The sequence below is a fragment of the Saccoglossus kowalevskii genome, chromosome 8 (genome assembly GCF_978046115.1).
Source record: "Saccoglossus kowalevskii chromosome 8, keSacKowa6.1, whole genome shotgun sequence".
Taxonomy (NCBI): domain Eukaryota; kingdom Metazoa; phylum Hemichordata; class Enteropneusta; family Harrimaniidae; genus Saccoglossus; species Saccoglossus kowalevskii.
In genome coordinates this window covers 36637013-36659533 of record NC_140648.1, presented here as the reverse complement: position 1 = coordinate 36659533, position 22521 = coordinate 36637013, and the positions used below count along the sequence as shown (strand labels likewise).

General features: G+C 34.5%; 2 protein-coding genes across 2 annotated transcripts in view; one reads left to right on the top strand and one right to left on the bottom strand.

The window, feature by feature from the left end:
• Positions 1–49: 49 nt before the first annotated feature.
• On the bottom strand, positions 50–13311 carry LOC100374249 (coiled-coil domain-containing protein 40-like). The gene is made up of 17 exons (XM_002740670.4): positions 13285–13311; positions 10557–10888; positions 10175–10447; positions 9720–9889; positions 9189–9272; positions 7908–8127; positions 7484–7782; positions 7292–7395; positions 6253–6496; positions 4713–4895; positions 4219–4464; positions 3848–4061; positions 3550–3719; positions 3332–3423; positions 2608–2917; positions 906–1064; positions 50–590 (listed from the first exon to the last, which is right to left on the bottom strand). The coding sequence occupies exons 1-17, from the start codon at positions 13302–13304 to the stop codon at positions 345–347; spliced, it is 3366 nt and encodes a 1121-aa protein (XP_002740716.1). The 5' UTR covers positions 13305–13311; the 3' UTR covers positions 50–344.
• Positions 13312–13409: 98 nt separating this feature from the next.
• LOC100374096 (uncharacterized) overlaps positions 13410–22521 on the top strand; it is a 51777-nt gene continuing 42665 nt past the window's right edge. The window contains exon 1 of the mRNA XM_078014344.2: positions 13410–13497. The gene's annotated coding sequence lies outside the window, so the exon portion shown is untranslated. The remainder of the gene's footprint in view (positions 13498–22521) is intronic.

Here is a 22521-nt window from a genome sequence, read left to right as displayed (position 1 = left end):
GACGAAGACCGTTTTGTTTATGATAATCATCGACTACATTGTCTCCAAGTTTCTTTTGGTCGTAAAATTCTTTTTTATTGCAAAAAAACAATAATATACACACATTTAAAAAGGACCATGGAATCCATAACAATGGTATGCAAAGTATTTAGTCATAATATGTACACTTACATTGTAAAGTAATATGGGACAAATGAATTTTAAGTTATTATACAAAAATGAATCTCTTTCATGTAATGCATAACCTCTTCTCTCAGTTTTATATAGTACAATCCAACACAGATGATACACTGTTTTTAGATGCATTGGCACATTCCATTATTTAACTGGGGGGGGGGTACATTTTAATCTTCATCAGTGATACCCCGTGATGCGAGGGATACAGAGACTTTCCTCAAAGCTGGTTGGATGTGAGGAAACTCTTGATTAAGTCTATCTACAATAGATGTAATGGTATGTATGCGGTCTCCTTGTTTTTCCATTTCATTGTCCAATGCTTGGTCAGTTTTACACAGTAATGTGTATTTGCCGTCCTTTAGTGCCTGGTAGTGTTTTACTTTCTGTTGCCTTGCAATCAAATCAGCCATGTTCTGTGAAGTGAGAATAAAAAGAAGTGTTACACATGCATTTACATTCTCTGATGACGTGTAGTTAAATCAAAGATGGATTGTAACCACTTTTATTTACCCATAATAATTTTAGTTTTTGATAAAATGAATGTCCAATCACGACTTGAACAGCGTCCTCAGTGTTGAACAACTGTGACCCACACTTTTTCCAACATAGCTACTAACCAACAAGGTGATGCATCAAACTAACAATAAGTCATGCTGGGTGTGAGACAAAGGAGAATTTGCTGGTGGAAATTTTTAAAAGAATGCTCAAGCTAAATAATTGCTACTTACCCTTCCTTTGATTTCCATGAGTTTATCAATATCACCGTCTAAAGTATCAGCCTGGCCCTGTAGATGTTGGTAATTTATTTGCCTTTCTTCTAGTGTTTGACTAAGTTGTTGTTGATGGCCACGTAACTCTGCAATATCTGAATCGCAAGAACTTGCATCCTAAAATGAAGAAAAAAATTTATCATACAGGTCATGTAAATTAATGTGCTGCTGTGAACAAATAAAAATAGTTCGGTGAAAAGATGAATAATTTGTTAAAATCAAGCATTTTGGCGGATTTAATTACTAGTATCTTCGGTGTGAAGTTCAAAAAGTTCAAATTTAGATCACAAAGTTAAATTGTATACAGTTGTACGAAGCCCTATCTGGTTTGTATGTTTCACATTGTACAGAGTCTAGATCAGGCATACCACTTGTACTTGCATGTGAATAAGAAAATTATTTTTGTTCGGATTTCTTCTTCATGTTCAAAGTTACTGTTGATTTAGATAAAATTTCTGTACATTTTTTTCTCACTTTTATTTGATAAGTTTAAAGCAATATTTTCGGCAAGCCCAAGGTGAGGGGTGGGATGATTTCTTACAAAAACATGACACACCCATACTACCTAATTTGGATTACAGCCGTTCTGAGAATTATTCGGACAGTCAGTTAGCAATATATCTTGGAACTTTGCAAAACACTTTCTAATACAGACTTGATGGCAAAGTGTTATTTTAAATTGGTATAACCATCTGAGTCCACCCCAGGTATTAATGAACTTGTCGTTGGCGGGAAGGCTCAAAGTAAAGTTTCTTCTTTCTTTCTGCAGTTTCGCGACAGTTTTGAGCCAAACTAAAAGTTGTTTTTACATTACTTGTGCATTAAGTATCAAGTTCAGATTTTATACCGAGGTGGGAGAGTACGTCAGGGATACATGGATGGAAAACTTGATTATAACGATTTGATGGACTTTGTCAAATCGAAGGTGCCATCCTTGAGCAAATCACTTTTTCAACTGCAGTTTGAAAATGACGAGGGTATGACAACAGTTATTATGTCTAGTCCATTTTTATAACAGGTACAACTGACTAAAATGAGTGAGGTGTTGAAATTTTCGACAAATTTAAGCAACACCCAAGCGATTTTTAAAATTATTGACAATAATTACAATATAAATATAAAAAAATAAAGAATGGTTTCTGTATATGCACGCTAGATAATACTTTCAATTCACCATGCTGACAACCCCTAAGAAATAGTAATTCCAAACCACGCGCCTGTCAATCAAGTGGCGCCGACAAGTCTAGATTGGGCCAAAGTGTTTTGCAAAGTTGCAAGTCATTTTGCTAACTGACTGTCCGAATAATTCTCAGAACGGCTGTAACATTTCAGTTGGCCATGTTTCTTTGCATGGGTGACAGTTAGCTGTTTTGCAATTTAGGTAGCAAATTTTAGTTATCTTTGAAAACTGCAGTTCCATGTGCATGTGCCCCACCAGAAATGCAGAATGCTTTACATCAAACTAACTCAATAAAACCTTAAGATCCACGGAACTGATTGGTGATGTTCTGCTATTGGCAGGAAACTTTTGACGTGGATATCTTGTGAATATCGGAGCTGTTGCATTCATGTATTTACTTCTAAAGTAACATCAATACAGTTGTGCAAATAATCACAGATTATAAACTGACAATAAAAAAACTAAATGTATATAACTTACTTGTTGAACTTTTTTCACCTTTTTCTTCATTTCAGATAACTTCTTCTGAAACATTCCTTTAGTTTCTACTTTTTTGTCCATTTTAGACTGTGCGTCACCTCTAGTGACAATGGTGTCACGTCTGGAGACTGCCTTCTCCATATCTTGTATCATCTTCTCTTGCTGCTTCATCAGTTGTGCATAACGCACTTGCATACGATGGATTTCAGCTCTCATGGCACCAATCTCACCCTGGCCTACTTCAGAATCTACCGCTGCCTTAGCTTCACGGGCCAGCTGTGTTTTCTTCTCCCATAGCATGATCTGTCGTCTGAGAGGGAAAGAAAATGATATCAGTATTATTATTTCAGGATGAAAAGAATCATCACGCATATAAAATCAAACTGCAACTAAGCATTCTGCATGTGTCCATAGTAAAATGCAATGGACTCTGGAACTTGCATTTGTGATACACCAAGCGACGGTGTAAATGCTAATCTGTCACGGATGTACTTATATATATATATGAGTACTAATGTTATTTTACATGTTTTTGTGGTTTTCACTTAGCAGATTTTATCTATCAACGAAAATAAAATCCAGTGAATAATGAATGCACTTGCAGTATATGGTGGTGTTGCATGCATTATGACTCAAGTAGACCGTCATGGTAAAAAACACTGAATAATTCACAAGTCTATAAGCTGCAGCTACAAAAAATGATTATTTATCAAAAATTACTTACTCAGCTTCAACAAGACTGTTTAGCAGTCTCTCCTTCTCTTCAGTCAATTCTTCCACATTTCTCTGCATACGGATAGAGTTCAACTCCGCCTCCTGGAAATGTACAAGATGAACAACCAAATTATAGTTAAACACATATAAATAATGGAAAACATGTAAAATCTTGAAACACAAAGGAATATGATTGTAGCAAATAATGATGTCAGTAAAGTCACTTACCTTGAGACTTTGTACAAAGTCACTCTCTACCAGTACATTGCCTTGTTCCAAACCTTCTTTTATCTTGCCCTGCTTTGTCAACAAGGTGTTTAGTTTGATCATGTCATTCTGCATATTACTGATATTTCTATGAATGTTCTCATCCTCATTAGTGTGGGTGCTGATTTCATCTGAAAATACAAAGAGACAAAGTCAATTACCTACATAGATTGGTATGAGAAGTCACACCCCAATCACATTAGTCATATATGTGTAGTTATACTTGCTGTAATACCGGTATATAGTACACTAAACTTACTTTCAATTCTCAATTTCTTCTGGTGGAGGATAGTTAATGCTTTCTTCATAGTTCCTACTTCTGTCTCCTGGCTATCTTTCTCTTTGCTAAGTTTGACCAGTTCATTCTGTTGCCGCAACCAAAACTGCTGTAATTCCCCAATTTCTTGAGAGCGTTGTTCAATATTCTTTGTAAGTGCATTGATCTCATGTTCCAGTGGACCAAGTTCTTCTCCCTATAGTGACAAAATAAAGTTGTAAATTCAGTTTAAGCGGAAAAAATTATTACCATGGCTTCTGATAAACCACTGTACTGTACAATGAGATGTAGTTGTAAGCCAAATATCTCAAAATGGCCATGCAATTCCGAGTACATGTAAAAGAATTACTTACCCCTTGTGCAGTAGCAATGGATTCTATCTTTTTATTGTACTGATCAATTTGTCCCTGTTTACGTTCAATTATTGCATTACGGCGAACTATTTCATTTTCACTTCTCGAAATAATATCATTCTTATCTCTAATTTCGATATCATGCTCTTTTGCAACCTTTTTAAGTCGCTCCACTCTTGTCATGGTATGTGAGAGTTCCATGGTATCTCTCGCAATCTCATTTTTGACTGTTGCCATAGATGATTCCTACAAGATGAAGTAAAAATAAAATGAACATTTACACTGCTTCACATCAACCAGAACACAAGTTCCAAGCAACATTATTTGCATTGCAGTATAAAAATGAGTTAAATAGTTTTGCCAAAAAAGTAATTTGCAGATGTACTGAAATTGGAAGAGTTCTACACAATTTATTTATTTTCTAATAATACAGAGTAAAAATCCTGTAAAAATAAATAAAATCTAACATGTAACATTAAAAAAAATGTTCATACCTGATCCCTTGTTCTTCCTCTCAACTTATCAGTCATCTTTTTGGTGTATATAGCAGCTTTATCCATCGTCAGTTCCTCCCTCATTTTTTCCAGAATGGTATCTTCCAAACGAACTTTCTCTTGATATTCTCTTTCAATTTGTTTTCGTAGTGCATTTAATTCATTCATTCTAAGAGTACGGTCCTAATAATGGTGAAGTAAATATACAATGTAAGTGTAAAAGGAATAAAAATGCAGATTGAACCATCCATTAAGGTTACTGCTTTAAAACCGTATACATTATTGGAAACATAATCACAAACTTGCTCTCAGTGTTAACTTTTTGAACCCACCAATATTTTTTTGCAGTATTGTTAATTTTCTACATACCGGTAATATTTGTTGTTACTTTTAGATCGAAATAACATTGTATTCCATTAGCTTTTTGATTTTTTAAAAAGAATAAGGAAAAATGTTATCTTCAAAAAATGTTATTGTATATTTTGAGAATGATTGACTTTAAAAAGTGGACACATTGTTATCACACCAGAATACACACACATTTTATTTCATACATTGTGGTGCTCATTGGATACATTCAGTTACACTTGAATTGTGGGTAAAGAATGAAGAATGCATTACACCAACACGCATATTGCTGTGTGTAGTATGCAACCTTATCAAACACCCTTTAAATATATTTAAAACAGAAGTACAGAAAAGTAATGAACTACGAAAGAAGACTGAATCTAACAAACTACATTTTTAACATTATAAATCATCAACAGTATGCATTCAAATGTAATGATTACACAATGTAGTAGAAACACAAAATGTAATGATTACACAATGTAGTAGAAACACAAAATGTAATGATTACACAATGTAGTAGAAACACAAAATGTAATGATTACACAATGTAGTAGAAACACAAAATGTAATGATTACACAATGTAGTAGAAACACAAAATGTAATGATTACACAATGTAGTAGAAACACAAAATGTAATGATTACACAATGTAGTAGAAATACAAAATGTAATGATTACACAATGTAGTAGAAACACAAAATGTAATGATTACACAATGTAGTTAAAACACAAAATGTAATGATTACACAATGTAGTAGAAACACAAAATGTAATGATTACACAATGTAGTAGAAACACAAAATGTAATGATTACACAATGTAGTAGAAACACAAAATGTAATGATTACACAATGTAGTAGAAACACAAAATGTAATGATTACACAATGTAGTAGAAACACAAAATGTAATGATTACACAATGTAGTAGAAACACAAAATGTAATGATTACACAATGTAGTAGAAACACAAAATGTAATGATTACACAATGTAGTAGAAACACAAAATGTAATGATTACACAATGTAGTAGAAACACAAAATGTAATGATTACACAATGTAGTAGAAATACAAAATGAAAAGATTACACAATGTAGTAGAAACACAAAATGTAATGGTTACACAATGTAGTAGAAACACAAAATGACCAATTAGGCTATGTTTACATATTTAATCATAAAAGACACTCACCGTTGATGCTCGATTCAATGACTGCTCAGTTTCATGCAGCATTCTAGTGAAAGTGCTATATTCTTGTTTTATTTTATCTTGCTTGTCCTGACACAGTTGGATGAGCTTCTTTGTCGTAGCAATGTCTGCTTCATTTTTCCTCAAAATAAGGGTCAATGTCTCATTACTTTCCTGTTCCTTCTGGATGGATTTTTTATAGCCGTCTATTTCAGTTGCATAAGATTGTATATTCTGCTGTTGTTGACTGGAAAAGATGATAAAATATTAGGTAAGTTAATGCTTACTTAAGTATGAACCTGTTTTTATATTCCCTTTCACACATGCACAAGGGTTATGATATTTTGTTATGACACAGTGAATTGGAAAAATGAGATATAAGAGATGTAATAATAAGATGAATTTATACTAACTGTTGTCTAATACATTCCTGATTATATTTTTCATGATGTATAATTTTCAACCCCTGTTGATAATGCTAGTTGGGATTGAAATCTGCTGTAGAGGCCTCGGTCATTTTAAATATATGGCTGGCAGTGTGCACACTTCTGATTACATCAGAATTCATATTTTAGATCACTTTCTTCAAGTGACAAAATCTTTTTTTTATCAAGATACAATTGAATTGACAAATTAGATGAGTAAGTACCACAACAGACATGCACTAGAAGTCATATATTAGAGACTTTATTTTCTGAAGCGAGTCATCACTCATCTAAATCAAGACCTGGAAAACCTAATTATCACTCTCCCAATCCATAAAATTGTGACGATATTTTAATACTGCAGCTACCTTGTGTTACTGTATTCAGCAGAGCAATATTTAGCTTCCAGGCCAACTGAAGGGCTTGTATTAAAAGCAACAGGCACATCTAGTTTGTAATCAGACTCAGGTTGCAATACAATTTCTACTTTATCATGTGGTCATACAGTTTTGTAAGAATCAATGGAGATTTATTTGATGGGTTAATTTGTTCATGGTTATCCTATTTGTTGATCGATGTCAAATGCAGAGAAAACAATGTGAATGTAAATGACTTACTGAAGTGCCTCCATCAAAGCAGCATGTGCTTCATCACGTCTTCTCATACCAATCAAACTACTATGCCACTGTTGTAATAGATGCTTCTTTTCTAAGTTGATACTCTGCAACATAATGAAATAACATGTTATCATTATCTGCATCTTTAAATGTGGACATGCACAGAACCATAATCATGTGATATACACCTACCTCAATCTCATTTTTAGCTTCACTCAGTGCTTCCTTAGCTGCCTTAGTTTCTTCCGTCTGTGCCGAATGCTGCGCTTCATACATGGCTATCTTTTCTTTCAGTTTGTCCACAATCTCTGTTAGTCTGTCTACATACAAATCCTGTCTCTGTTTTTCAGTCTCTGCTTTAGTGACTTCAGTATCGGCCTTTTCAGCTGCCCGTCTCATTACAGCAATATCTGATCGCACATCTTCTTTGGCATTCGACAGATAGAACAGTCTGGTTGCTAAATTCTCAACTTCAGTCTGTAATTCAGAAGCTGTGGAGTGATAAAAATAATAAACAGTCAGTGAGAGGACCTCCAAACAGATTCGAAAACATACGAGTGAGATAAGACAATAGCCAATCAAAAACAGTGTTACATAGTCATAGGATATTCCTCACCTGTCTTTCGTTGCCCAGTCACATTATTCTGGGTGTATTTATAAAAATGTCTCACTTCTTCTAGTTCTTCATCACACTGATGTCTGACTTGATTTGTCTGACTGAATTCATCATGTAGCTGTTCTAACAGCATCTGTTGCCTGGCTAATTCTTGCTGCAGACCATACAAATTTACACCAATGTCTTCTCTGTCTTTCTTTTTGTTCTTCAATGCTCCAAGCTAAAGTGAAATATTTAATGTGTTTGAGTGAATAATGTTTAGCTTGAAGCCCAAACAGATTATCCTAAAATACAAAACTTTAATTTACTATAACAATTTAAATCCTTGCTTAAGAAGTAAGTCAAATACTCATGTATAAAACATTTTCCGTTCACAGCGAAATCTCGCGTTATGTTTGGAATCATAGTTGTTGAGGTATCAAAACATTGCATGGGATTTGGGAAATGCAACATATTTTGGCAGTATTATGGTGATTAATAACGTGCTTGTGACGTTTTGGGACTACTTTATTGTATGCATCATAATACATTCTTTTGTAATGGTGTTATATGTCACCTGATCACCTGAGTGTATTGATGTGTAAAAAGTAGTGCCAATGGTGTAACTGAAAATGGCAGAAGAAGTTAAACTTGCAAGCTCTTTGGTTTCTTTGATATTTTGTGTGTTTCTGAGTCAACACATCACAATACTATACTTTTATGATGGTAAATTTTCACCATCAAAATTGATATTCATGAAAATAAATCACTGTGTAGTTTGATAACATACACAGGTTGGGTAGGTCAGAGTTTACTGGGTCATTTTTTTTTTTCTTTCCTTTTTTGGACATCACTTACTGTGCTGATTACTTGACTAATATGTTTAATAATGTTTACAGTACAATGGTCCCAATTTGGCCAAAATTCTGGAAAATAAATTCAGTTTTATTCAAGTCTCATTGTGATTTTGCGCCATTTTTGCATGTTTGACCAAACAAATTTAGGGTAGGCAATAAATTGTATGTAGCATAGGGTCAAAGGGGGGAGGGGGTTGTAAATGACAGAGATAAGTCCATAGTCAAAATAAGTAAGAAGCAAATATAATACAGTGAATCTTGCAATGATAGATAACCAATTGTACAATTAACCAATAATTACTTATAACTCTTTCAGGCTCACTTACATAATGTTTTTTAAATTTCCAGGCAATTTATTTGTTTCCCATTATATAAAAAAAATATTTTTCAGTAAGAACTTTTATTCAATAAAAAGAAAATTTGAAAATGAAATTTATTTACTTACCAGTTCCCTAAGTTGCAATGTTACCTTCTCTTGTTGTTTTACCAAGTGTGAATTTAAAGCTCTCTGGAATCTTTGCATCAAAGGCTGTTAGAAAGAACAAATATATGATTGTAATCAGAAATAAAAAATACATAAAAAAACAATTGAAATTGAAACACAGTATTACACATTAATATACATAAATATATATTCAACTGTAAAATGGAAATCCTGTTTAATCTGGCTATGTATTGAAGGCAGATATGTAGTTGTCCAAGCAGTCTTCTGATGAAGTGACACAGCCTTTGACGTACATTTATATAAAATACTATGTGTCATATGCCAAATGTGACAATTATTTTATTTCCCAAGATATCCGGGTCACAAGTTTTTTGTAAACATTACCAAGCAGAAGATTCTGCTGTCATTGAGTTTTCAATATTTCAGGGCATTACCATGTCCATCATAGCTCATTTTACTACACATGTTAAAGACTTCAAATAATACAACTCTGGTTGTATCCATTATTGAATATTTTGTTAACACACTTACATGATCAGGATCAAGAACAACCATTTCACTTTCATCCTCACTGGCTTCAGAATCTAGTAAGTCATCATCTTCACCTTCCTCTGCATCTGAAAAATCATCTCCATCGCTATCTACACCTAAATCCTCTGGTAAAGCTATATCTGTTGTACCTTGCAAATCAGTTGTAAAACCTACAAAAATATGAATAAGCCATCAGTATCTTGAAAACAGTTCTTAAAGTTACCATGCTGAAATGTTGTGTGTGATAATATATGGGTGTAAACAATACATGTCTATTCAACTTGTGAAAAACTGAGGCAAACAGACTCCTGGATTACTAGTCATAAAATCAACCTCGTTTTCTGCCATGGAGCAACCGTGAATCACACCCAGGGAAGTCAAAACTTGTCTATTGGTACTGATAAATACACATGAAGAAGCAGTGAGTATCATTTGTATTTGCATGCTTCATTTACCTGCACTTCTTCTACCAGATCCACCAGATCTTTGACTTGCTGGTCTATTTGGTGATTCAGCCACTGGAGGAGGAGACATCACAGCATCATCCACTGGTGGTGGCAACGCCTCAGTTGGACCATCCTCATCATCAGCAGCTGCACCACTACCACCTGATCTCTGTGATCTTGCCGATCTTGCTGATCTGGCTGACCTGGCTGATTTACCAGACTTGGCAGTAGATGCTCTGCTGGGAGGCCCAGATGGTGGTTTTGCTTCTTCTGTTTCACCTTCTGTCATAAAAAACACACCAGACAATTTAATTTACAAGTTCCAATACATTTTAAATATCTACATATCTCATTCAGTGAAAGCTATCAAATATAATAATGTTGGAAATACCTGGTGGTTGTTCAGGGGCAGTGGTATCATCTTCTTCAGCTGGTTGTTCTTCTACTACTTCAGCAGGAGTCTCATCAGTAGCCGGTTGGTCCACAGATTCAGTCAATGTAGTCTCATCCCCGGTTGGCTGATCTTCAGTGTCCTCAGTTGGAGCAGGCTGATCATCAGCAACCTCTGCTGGCACCTCATCTTCTGTTGGTTCTTCGTCAGCACCCTCTGCAGGAGCTGCTTCACCTTCTGGCTGTTCATCACCACTTTGGGCTTCCACTGTGGGTTGCTTAGGTTCCTCTTCTCCCGCAGGAGCCTCAGCTGCATCTTTAGCACTGGTGGGTCTGTGATTAATCAGATTAAAAAATCAGTATAGACAAAGCAGCCAAATTAAATGATTAACATGGTTAGTTTAAAAGTTCTGCTGAAGATAGTAGTAATATTTCAGGACTATGAAGTATTAACACAACCATGAGCGAGCTAATCCAGTGTACAATTATGTGAGAGAATATATATGTCATGTCACTGAACTGAATAATATTTTTTTTTTTGTGAATTCATGTCCTTGTGTTTGTCATTTATGAGCCGCACATTCTCCAAATTAGTTTGTGTTTGTTTGAATCTATCAATAGTAAATACATGTTGATGACAAAAATGAGAAGGGAGCAATCATAATTTTACTGTGCACAACAATGTCAGACGTGCAATTAACTCAACATAGTACATAAGATGTATGCTGTATTTTCACAAAAAATAACAGGAGTTTGACCAATAGCAGAAAAGATCTTATTGTGACAAACAGTAAGCAGCATGCTTATTGGCCAATGAGAGAGGCAGCATCATTTATTGTGGCATATCCTTAGTTCAGTAATTATCTACCCTATATATTAATATGTTTTTGAAATTCAGTCCCTCACCCCCTTGGCTATCACTGATTTATTGTCGCAGTGACATTGCAAATTTTGGTCCCTCTAGCTTCTCTAATAAATATCCTATCTTACCGCTGGATTAAATTAATGATATTAACCCATTAAAAATAAAAATTATCAAAACCTAAAATGCATTTTGGATTCGTTAAAATAAAATTCGAAATGCTGTGACACTATCTAATTGGTGGTGGAAATTCCAAGCCAGTTTATAAAATTGTGAACAAATATTTTCATAAATATTACTGTCCACGAAAGATGCCCATTGTGCCTTGTCACTGAATAAAATAAGCTGAACAAATTCAAAATCTGAGAATTTCTGATTTGTTTTGATCAAAGGAGTACCCCTTTATCACGTTTTTCGTTTAAATTTCATGTGTTAAATACAATTTTTGTTCTAGTGGTTACACAACTTCCCATATTCATATGCAGGGGTTTCCTTACAAGGCAACTGCATATTAATTAGCCATCTAATGACTTATTAGCTGCCTACTTTTTGAATACTGCTGAAAAGAATACAATTCAACCAAATACTTCCATTATTGAGCCTTCTGATCAAAATTATAGGGAAAACCATGATACCGGTATTACCGGGGGTAGCCGACACGCACCGGATTTGCACTCACTCATCAGGTACATGTACTACAACTTTACTTGTTGCATAGTGTTGTTACGATAGAAATGATTTGAAAATAATAATACGACAGCTCATAAACTATCCACTAGACGCTTGGAACATTCTCCAAAGAAAACGTACCATACCCATATCACAGTAACTTGACATGGGGGACGGTCGATTCGTCCCAAATCACATTCGTCCCAAGTCGATTCGTCCCACAAGTTGATTCGTCCCAAGTCGATTCGTCCCAAAGTCGATTCGTCCCACAAGTTGATTCGTCCCAAAGTCGATTCGTCAGATTTAAGGTTAGCCCACTACTAACTCGCCAAATAAGCACAAACACATCCAAACAACGAACTGTTCACGTACACGTCATGCACTGGCATGCGTAATTGTTCGTTGCGCCTTTTTTTTTTTTGCCAACATTATATACAAATATATTAGTTAATAAATACAAATACACCGTACAAGTTATTAGTCAATAAATACAAATACACCTTACGTGCAACGTAGAGTTATTAGTTAATAAATACAAATACACCGGACATTCAACGTACAAGTTATTAGTTAATAAATACAAATACTCCGTTCACACAACGTGGAGTTATTAGTTAGCGTGTCAGTAACAGTTGGCATAGAAATTGACCCTGTTCAAGATCGTAATGCTGACTAAAAATTTAAAAAATGGACGAATGTGAAATGGGACGAATGTGAATTGGGACGAATCGACTCGTGGGACGAATATGAATTGTGACGAATCGACTTGTGGGACGAATGTGTTGGGACGAAAGTTAATTGGGACGAATTGACTGTGAATCCTTGACATGCATACAGTCGTAGACCCCCCCCCCCAATGATTTTCTGACTCTGGCCTAAGTGAACTATTGATCACACCAATATGATAATTGTTCAGAATACGTATACAACAATACTATAAGTGAATTCTCTCTTGTAACTTGAGAATAAACGAAAAATTTTAATTTTGCAATGGAATTCTAATCATAATACATCTAAATTAAATATAAATGGTCGACATTTGTCACTGCAAAACATGTTTCAGACCAATCTAAAATAAAGTGAACCAGCTGAATGTGGTCGGTTTTGTGCAGTTTACTAGTCGACACAGTTTTCCCGATGAATCTCTCGTTTGATTAGAGGGAAATCAGCTAAAGTCATTGGAGGTGTTGATACGAACCTATCTTCGTTATCCGCCATCTTGTTGCTATGTGTAGGTAAACCACGCAAAGGTTCATGGGAATAAACAAATTGTCACATGAAAAAACAATCTCATCATGTGACTGTATCACGTGAAAAGTTCTGTATGTCATGTGTTCAAAAATATAAATATGCTAATTATGTGGGCAAAGATGGCGATCAGACTCTGTGATTATTAGAAGCGGCTGTGCAGGTAAATTTTATTTTCTTGTTCTTGTTTCTAGCTGGTTGAATTATGTGTTCGGAAGAAGATCGTGACTTAGTTGCGACCTGCGGTTCCTACTTTTGCCTTGTCCCCGTCTGTTTCAACACAGTTCACCTGATGTTTACCGATCAACTCCACTGTCAGTCGCTGAGTCGGACGATTGTAGGTGCCATTTGATCATGCAACTGCTGCCACTGTACTAGCTGAATCACGCTTAGCGTCGGTGTGTACAGTATGCGTACGATCCAAATAATTATCGAAACTACGTGTAATGAAACACACGCCACAGCGTTATTTTATGACGGAGTAATTTATTGCTGTTTTCAGTAGAAGTGGTTTTAACGACACAGCTGTGAACATATAAATAACTGATGGCACTTTGCGGAAGCTCGGTGTTGTATCTCCCTCTCTCAGTCACTGGCTTCATATTTTTAGATTTCACATTCACAAATTATTGCCCATTGAATTGCCAAATGATATTTCTGTTTTTCATGTGTTAGCTGTTTTTTTGTTTGCTTTTTAAGTCAGAAAAGAAAATATCCATGTCTGTATGACTATTTTAAATGTACTAGAACTTGATACTAGATAACCTCTATTATGCTAAATATCCAGCATTATTAAACCATGTAGAAAATTTTCAGGTTTATTTAATTACTGAGATCAATCCATTTTTTCTGCAAACTAACGAGACAAGATTTTGTAATGTACCGGTACTAATTGATCAGTTTGATTTGCTTCATAATGTGTTATTTGTTATTGTGTGGCATTCATAACAGCTGTGGAACAATAATGCAATCAGTCACTGATACAAGGTCGTTAACCCTCATTTTAGGACCAGGAAATTATTTGTCATTATACCATTGAAGTTTACATGTACAATAAACTAATATTGAATGAAATATCATAATTTAAGGATGACTAATACAGTTTGACAAAAACATATGAAGTTTTCTCAATTTTTGGTACATTAGGAGATTGTTCTATTTAGTAATATTATAAAAATAAGGTCACTAACCATTTTTTAGAGAAAATCATATGTTTGTATTACACAGTACACAGGATCTATTTGGAAAACTTAAAAATGACAATTTGAAATATAAAAAACAGTAATTTCTTTTACTGTCATTACCATATTGTTCAGAACACAAAAACAGCAACATTGCCAGCTAAGTTATGTGTTTAGAATAAGTCGGGTCAAACCAATCAAAACAGGAGACATCAAACTGATAGTGGGGGATTCAGACACATTAACATGATGTATTTAGGCAAATGATGCATCTTTGTAACTGACCACATAAAATTGCATCCGCATTCACTTCATAGATTTTGTGACAGAGCAACGACGACCATACCCAAGTGTATAGAACGTTTCCTGAAAAACTTTGAGATTTTTTATTTATTTTGCACAGAGATTCATGGAGTCATACTCGATGATACATATGATGAAAAAATAAATCCCCAAATAAACCATTTTTGAGATATAATACTATGATTTGCATTATGCTCACCCTCATACATGTATGAGTTTTTATACAAACTACGGGCATTGTTCGTCCAAAAGTAAAACTGTATTGAACAACTTTAATAAAAAAACATTCAGTTTGCATATTCCTACTTGAATCAACTAAAAACAAAAACACTGAAATTCAATAAAGAAAAATGAATGAATAAATTACTAAATAAAAATGTAAGCACTTAAAATATTTGTAGTTTTTAAGTAGTGGTTTTTACTGGCACTGCATCACATTGGTGAGAAGTATACATGTCATGGGACCATGACTAATATGTGAACTCACATATGTTCCATAGATAATAAAAATAGTTATTATTTTAAAAAATTCTAAACAATTTGATTTTCTGTGTAAATTATTCTAGTCATTTTTATTACCCCACTCTGTTAGGGTGATTCATTTTCATGATCTCCCTTTTTTTAGTCACAGACAAAAATTGTATATTTCTAGTTATTGCACACGCCAGTTTAAAATCTGTGTTTATCCTTATATGCATTTAGTTTCATTCCTGAGTGTTGGTACATGTAATAGGCACTCTTAACATTGATCAACAACTTGTCACTTGCAAAGTCATGAGTCATGTTAAATCTGCAGTGTGACCTTTGACCTGTTTCCATCAACAGGTGGTTTCTGTGTCTATATTATTCTGTCCGTCTTCCACAAAGATTCCTTCAATATTCACAACGAGTTGATCGTTTAATAAAATCTCATTAGCGTGTTTTGCTCTTTACGAATTGATGAAAAAGGTTCTGGTTATACACTGGGGATTAGTAATTCTAATGCAGTCAATTTGATTTCTAGTTGATTGGTCTCCTCTCAGAAACTTCCAATTACGTACCATATGGTGATTCAATCAAGATTTGATATTCTCTAAATCGAATTGCTTGAAAATCTAATTTATTGAAGTTTGCCAATAGCAACATAATTATTCTGAGTGATACCTAGCATTGATTTGTCTGTATAGCATGTGAATAATTGATGAACAAGTCGATTCATGCCCACTTAATAGGATGTATCATTGCGTGTACTACAAATGCAAATAATTGTTTTGTTTTTTTAAAAACAGTTTCAAAAATTGTTATAAACACTTTGAAGTGTTCAGGTAATAAATTTGTACTCATATAAACATATATATCTAATGTTGCTATTAAAAACAGATGGTTAAGTATACATGTAGGCATGGAAATATTAGTATAATTATATTTGTTATAGTCACATCCTGTTTTTGTGAGTTTCAGGCAACTGTTTCCTGCATTTGGGTTCCAGTAATTACAATTACAAGACTTTCTTCCTTTAAAAGTATGTCTTCAACTCTGTCAGTAATGTGTAATCTTTCTGATGTCCTTTCAGAAAACAGATAAAGTTGACATCAACGGTAAAAGGGTCAAGTTTGACAGCCCAGTCTGTGATTATAAACATCAACCCTGTAATAATAATGAGTTGTGATCATCACCACATTATTGAGTTTTGTGTGAGGCTTTTCTCTCTCTGTCATTAGTGAATGTCCTAAATTGAGATTTTTTTTCAAAATTCACTAAATTTCTCAAGATGAATTTAATTAAATATTCATTATGAATAATATTGGAAATATTTGCTCTAGATTTTTTTTCGTTCTGAATTATTACTTTACTAAGACTCAAAACAATTCTGGTAGCACTCAGGTCACAGTGATGCATAGTACACATTAAACACAAAGCGTCAATTTGTCTCATACCTTTCTAGATGCATAGTACACATTAAACACATACCTTTCTAGATGAAACAGGATTACCTTTACTCAGAAGGTAACAAATATTGACTTTGGAAGTGAGAAGAATTCAGTTTACCAAAATATACTGAAATTCATTAATTACTACCTTATACTAAAATATGTTTGGATATTTTACACATTTCCACTTATGGTCCGGTTAGATCTAAAATACACCACGAATATTCACTTTTGAGATATAATTTTTGGTTTGTGTTGATTCTTGGATATTTTATCTCTGTCGTCCTGTACTTCGTTTAGTAATTGAAACTTCCCAGTTTGCGTACAAAGGGTGAGTTTCGCGATTTCGACATTGAAAATGTCTTTGCTTCATTATTTGCTGAAGGGACGATAGCTTAGATATGTGCTCTGTAACTTGCAGCAAATGAACCTAAAAACCTTAGGTAATCAAACAAAAATGACGTTGTTCTAAAGTCCAAAAAGTACGTTCAAGGTCTGCAGTTTTTCGTAGCATAAAAACGATTTGCTCCCTTGCTTATTGTGACACTCTCAAATCAACTGATTTCCATTCCCCTCATGAGTCAAAATGGTATGTGCCTCCATTTTACGCCATGACTCAAAAAAGTCTTTTTTGCTTGACGTGTTCATTTGCCTTCAATTGCGTTTCAGTAGTCGTCACAGTCGTATTCTGAGTCTTGTCGATAAGATTTTGGTTCAAATATCGCCGAAAAACTCAAATTTTCAACTAAAGCTAATTTGCATAACAAAGTTTTTGCCCTTGGTCGCCATATTGGACACTGCATATAACTAAGGAAATTCGCCTTGATAGGCAAAAATGTATTTGCACTGAAGTACGTTCAAGATCTGCACTTACTCATAGCATAAACACAGTTTTTACCCTTGATTACTAAAATCATAATATAATTGAGGTATCTAACGCCGCAGTAAGTAGTTTCGATCTTTTTCGCTTGAAAGGCAAAGGCGATAAGACTTGATTCTCAAGGACACAGGTCGTTTGGATCCGACGTTGTTTTAGGAGGTAATAAATTTGGGGCAAAAGTATTCAAAAATCAGTTTTTTGCTGTTGCAATGGCAGTGGTGGGCCAGGATTTTTTTTCAATTTAGTTATGGTATTTACTGTGAATCACAGGATTCTCATCGATAGGTTGAGATCAAATTTTGGTTTAAATGGTCTCATCATTAAATGGTTTGAGTCGTATTTGAGTAACCGCACTCAAAAAGTGAAAATTGGAAATGTATTTTCTGATATGACGTCTATATTAGAAACCGGTGTTCCACAGGGCTCCGTTTTAGGGCCATTATTGTTCTCAATGTACATGCGTTCATTGGGCGAGTTATTGCGACGTCACAGCGTAAAATATCATTTTTACGCCGATGACACACAGATTTATTTATCGGTTTCTGAAGATGATCAAATTCGTGCCCGGGTGATACTTCAAACATGTATTCAAGGTGTTGGCGATTGGATGTCTTGTAATTTTCTACTTTTGAATGTGTCGAAAACTGAATTTGTGTCCATGTCGTCTCGGAGTTTCTCACAAGACTCGTGTCTTTTGTCTAGTATCGCAATTGGTGAAGCATTGGTTAGTGCTTCGTCATGTGCTAGAAACTTGGGTGTCTTGTTTGATTCGCAGCTATCTATGGAAACACACATTTCTACTATTTGTAGATCTGGATATTCCCATCTAAGAAATATTAATCGTATTCGTAAATCATTATCCCAATCTGATACTGAAAAGTTGGTACATGCTTTCATATCTTCTCGCTTAGACAGCTGTAATTCATTGTTGTCTGGTCTCCCTGTAACTAAGATAAAACCTCTTATTCGTGTACAAAATGCAGCAGCACGCCTTGTCACTCGTGCTCGAAAATATGACCACATTACAAACATTTTTATTAAACTTCATTGGTTACCAGTTGTACAAAGAATCAATTTCAAATTACTTTTACTAGTGTATAAATCTTTGTATGGTTTTGCCCCAAATTATCTATGTGAATTAATCGAATTTTATGTACCAAGTCGTAGTTTAAGATCTGAATCAAAGTTTCTTATTAAAACTCGTCAGATGAGTAGTAAAAAGTCCAAGGTGTTATACAAAGACCGTGCTTTTGAAAATTTAGGTCCTAAACTTTTTAATGAATCACCTCTGTCTGTTCGTTCTAGTCCTTCAGTAGACATTTTTAAATCCAGACTGAAAACGCACTTATTTAAATGTGCTTTTAATATTTGATTGATTGTTTATTGTATCAGAGCCTTTGATCTTCATATGTTGGAATTGTTGCACTTAATTAAATAAAGTTATTATTATTATTATGGTACAACCTACCTGTGAAGTTTGAACAAAATCAGCCAAGCCAAAAAAGTCAGATTTCTCGGTAATGAAAAAAGATATAAAAAATTCAAATACACTGTAGTAACTTTGTGCCCACACTCAAACTGAGTAGAATGAGCTATGTCTGAGATGTTTTATCCCAAATTTGTTTTTTGGCTGTTGCTATGGTAATGGTGGGCCAATTTTTTTTTTAATTTTTCCTAATAACTAGGGTGAAGGTGTGACCTACCTGCCAAGTTTGAGCGAAATCGGCCAAGCCAAACAAATCACAGAAGAAATAATACGTGAAAACACTGGAAATCACACAAACACACACAAAATGACAAAAGTGATTATAAGGGCAATCTTAGCGGAGAGGATCGCCAATAATTAATATTTCATTTTTTTTAGTGTATCTTTAATTTTATTTATTAAAATATGTATACATTATATCTAATTGGGGTGGGAATTGCCAAGTTAATTTATAAAATTATAAACAAATATTTTCGTAAATAACACTGACCGTGAAATACGCCCTTGAGAAGTGTTACTGAAGGAATATTTTATATTGCAATTTCTCTCAATTTAATTAGTTGTATTGCAATGTGCATTAGTAATAATGTAAATATATATATATACATTTCTTTATTTCATTGTTGAGACTGAGTCATATATTTGTTACGTACTATAATTATCTATATTGGAAAACGGTTATGGGGATTATTAATTTTAATAAACAATATTCAACTATCTTTTTCCACACCAATAAGATCATAATGATAATTTTTCTTGGTCTTTGAAACTATGGGCATTATCAGAGCATGGGTTATTGGAACTCCTGCGAGAGCAACTGCACAAGTCATAGGGGCAAATTAAGGATGGTGTTCCCACAATAGTGCAAGTTGTTAAAAAAACATAAAACTTAATTCTCAACAACGATGAAAGGACCAGTTACTGTGACAAAGCCCTACTTCCTGCGACACCCACCCAATATGAAACTAGTTTTCATGAAAATAAAAGTTTGCGAAACTCGTGAGTCAAAGAAATTTTCACTGCTACAAAATTTCATTATTTTCGCTGACTGACTATATTCAAGAAAATTCATCTCTCGTGAAATTAAATCCATTTACAGTATCATTTGTAGTTAAATTAATGTGTGACATACAATGTTGTTAAAAATTTCACAGGGTAAGTCGGTGATGAGTTCTGGTTTATCAAGCTAATATCTCAGAATGTCATATCCTGAATTTTTCTATACATGTAGATCTGACCCTTCACTTTGATTGATTTTGTCTGGTAAAATAATAATACTGTCAATAATGGAAGTATATTTTTTCTGTTATATTTATTCATACACTTCTAATTATGTTTTGGCTGAATGACTGCACTGCCAGTCAACTGCTAATGTGAGAAGATCCTGTAGACATGTCATTGCAGTCATGCATACTAATGTGTTAGTACATTGTGTCAAGATAATCACAAGTTTTGTTAAATTGTATTAATTTTGATCAGATAAATACAGTTTTTTTGATTTAATAAAACTTAGTCTTTAATTAGACTTACAATTGACTCATCTCTTCACTTCAATAAATTGAAAGTGAGAGCATTTTAGAATAGAGTTCAGAGGTTGTGTTCATGTCATTTACTGACTACTGGTACATAAATCAAACAAGCTATTAAAACAAATATAGCTTCAAACCGGCTATATGTGAATAATGTAAATATGGTTGTGAATGATTGAACATACATATTTGATATATCCTGTTGTTCATAGTTTTTGTGATGAACCAAAAGTATTCATTATTTTTATGTTCATTTCATGCATTTCCCAATCTGTGTAGCATATGCTGAATCAATGAAGCACCAGAATCTTGGATTAAATTCTTGAGGTAGATTTGTAATTCAGTATGATAATGGCAGGTATTGCTGAACTCTTGATTCCCAGACTCGCAATATAAATTTCGTCGTCCCATCTGTGATGGTTTGTACAGGAACTGTTAGTACTGAGTAATAAACATCTAGATAACAAGCTGGTAGGCTGGTTGGCGATCCGCTCCGCTCAAAAACAAGCACCATGTTTTTGGCTGTTTCCATGGTGTGACATAAACGTGAAGCTAACGTCGGTTTATAACTAATACGAAGTTCGCAAACACCATTCAGTCTTTAGAAGTCACTTAGTTTATTACTAGGACCACAATCACTCTCCTAGTCGAGTGACTGTGCTAGGACGTATTCTGCTGTTACCAACCGTTTTGCGATAGCATTTTCTAGAATGAAGCGTTTCCTGTAAATGCTGGAAAGCGAAATAATGAAATAACGAGATGGTAAATATTTACCTAAAGTACAGTGTGTTGACCTTCATAATAATATACTTCATAATGCAAAACATTAGTCACGGTGAGTTATTTAAATATACGACTCCTAATCGAAAAATATGACCACAGTCCAGAATTTCAGACGGATATTAAGAAACCTAAGAGCATATCAAAAGCATTTACTCTAAAATATAAAAAAGAACTGCAGTCAAAAATGCCAGCAAATAAAGGACTCTGCCCCACAATCCTTTGTGCGCGTTATTACGGACACGCGCAAAAAACTGTACCACGCTTGTCAAATCTGGGTCAAATATACAGTACGCTACTATCTTGCCACAGTGGAGTGTTCGATGACCATTGAATTAGCCCGTGATTCATATTTTATGTGTATTAATGTATTCATCAATTTTCGTGACTGACAGTACTGCCCAAATTTTAGTCAAAAAAACGCAACTGGTGAAACGGAAGAGCATTGCCAGGCGATGGACGCGGGGCTCTTTGGTGACGACCGCATAGAGGTCAAAATACGCGTTCTATTTTTACGCGTTAAATATGGCTCTTCCATTTCGCCCCCTCCGGAATGTTCTACTTTCGCAGCCTAATCGCTGGTTTTTCGAAAAACGTCGAAAAAACACAAGAATTAGTAGAAATGTTCCTGTTTTGGGCGGATTATTGATGGAGAATAATGTCTTTATTACAAAAATGCTGAAAAACCGTGAGTTGTTGCCTTAGTTATTTTTTTATTGGCGAAAAACTGCGAACTCGGCAAATTTGGTTGCACAACTTCCCTTTATCATATACACCTAGCGACACCGATAAAACTGGTAGGAGGTAATACATTTGGGGCAAAAGTATTCAAAAATCAGTTTTTGGATGTTGCAATGGCAATGGTGGGCCAGGATTGTTTTCCAATTAGTGACGGCACGACCTACCTGTGAAGTATGAACAAAACCGGCCAAGCCGAAACAATCACAGAGGAGTTAAAAGCCGTTGCTGGTGAAAAGTTACCCCAACTTTAGGGTCAAATTTCTCGGTAATGAAAACAGATATCAAAAATTCAAATGGTAACTTTGTGCCCACACTCAAGCTGAGTAGAATGAGCTATGTCTGAAGTGTTTTATCCCAAATTTGTAGGAGGAGATACA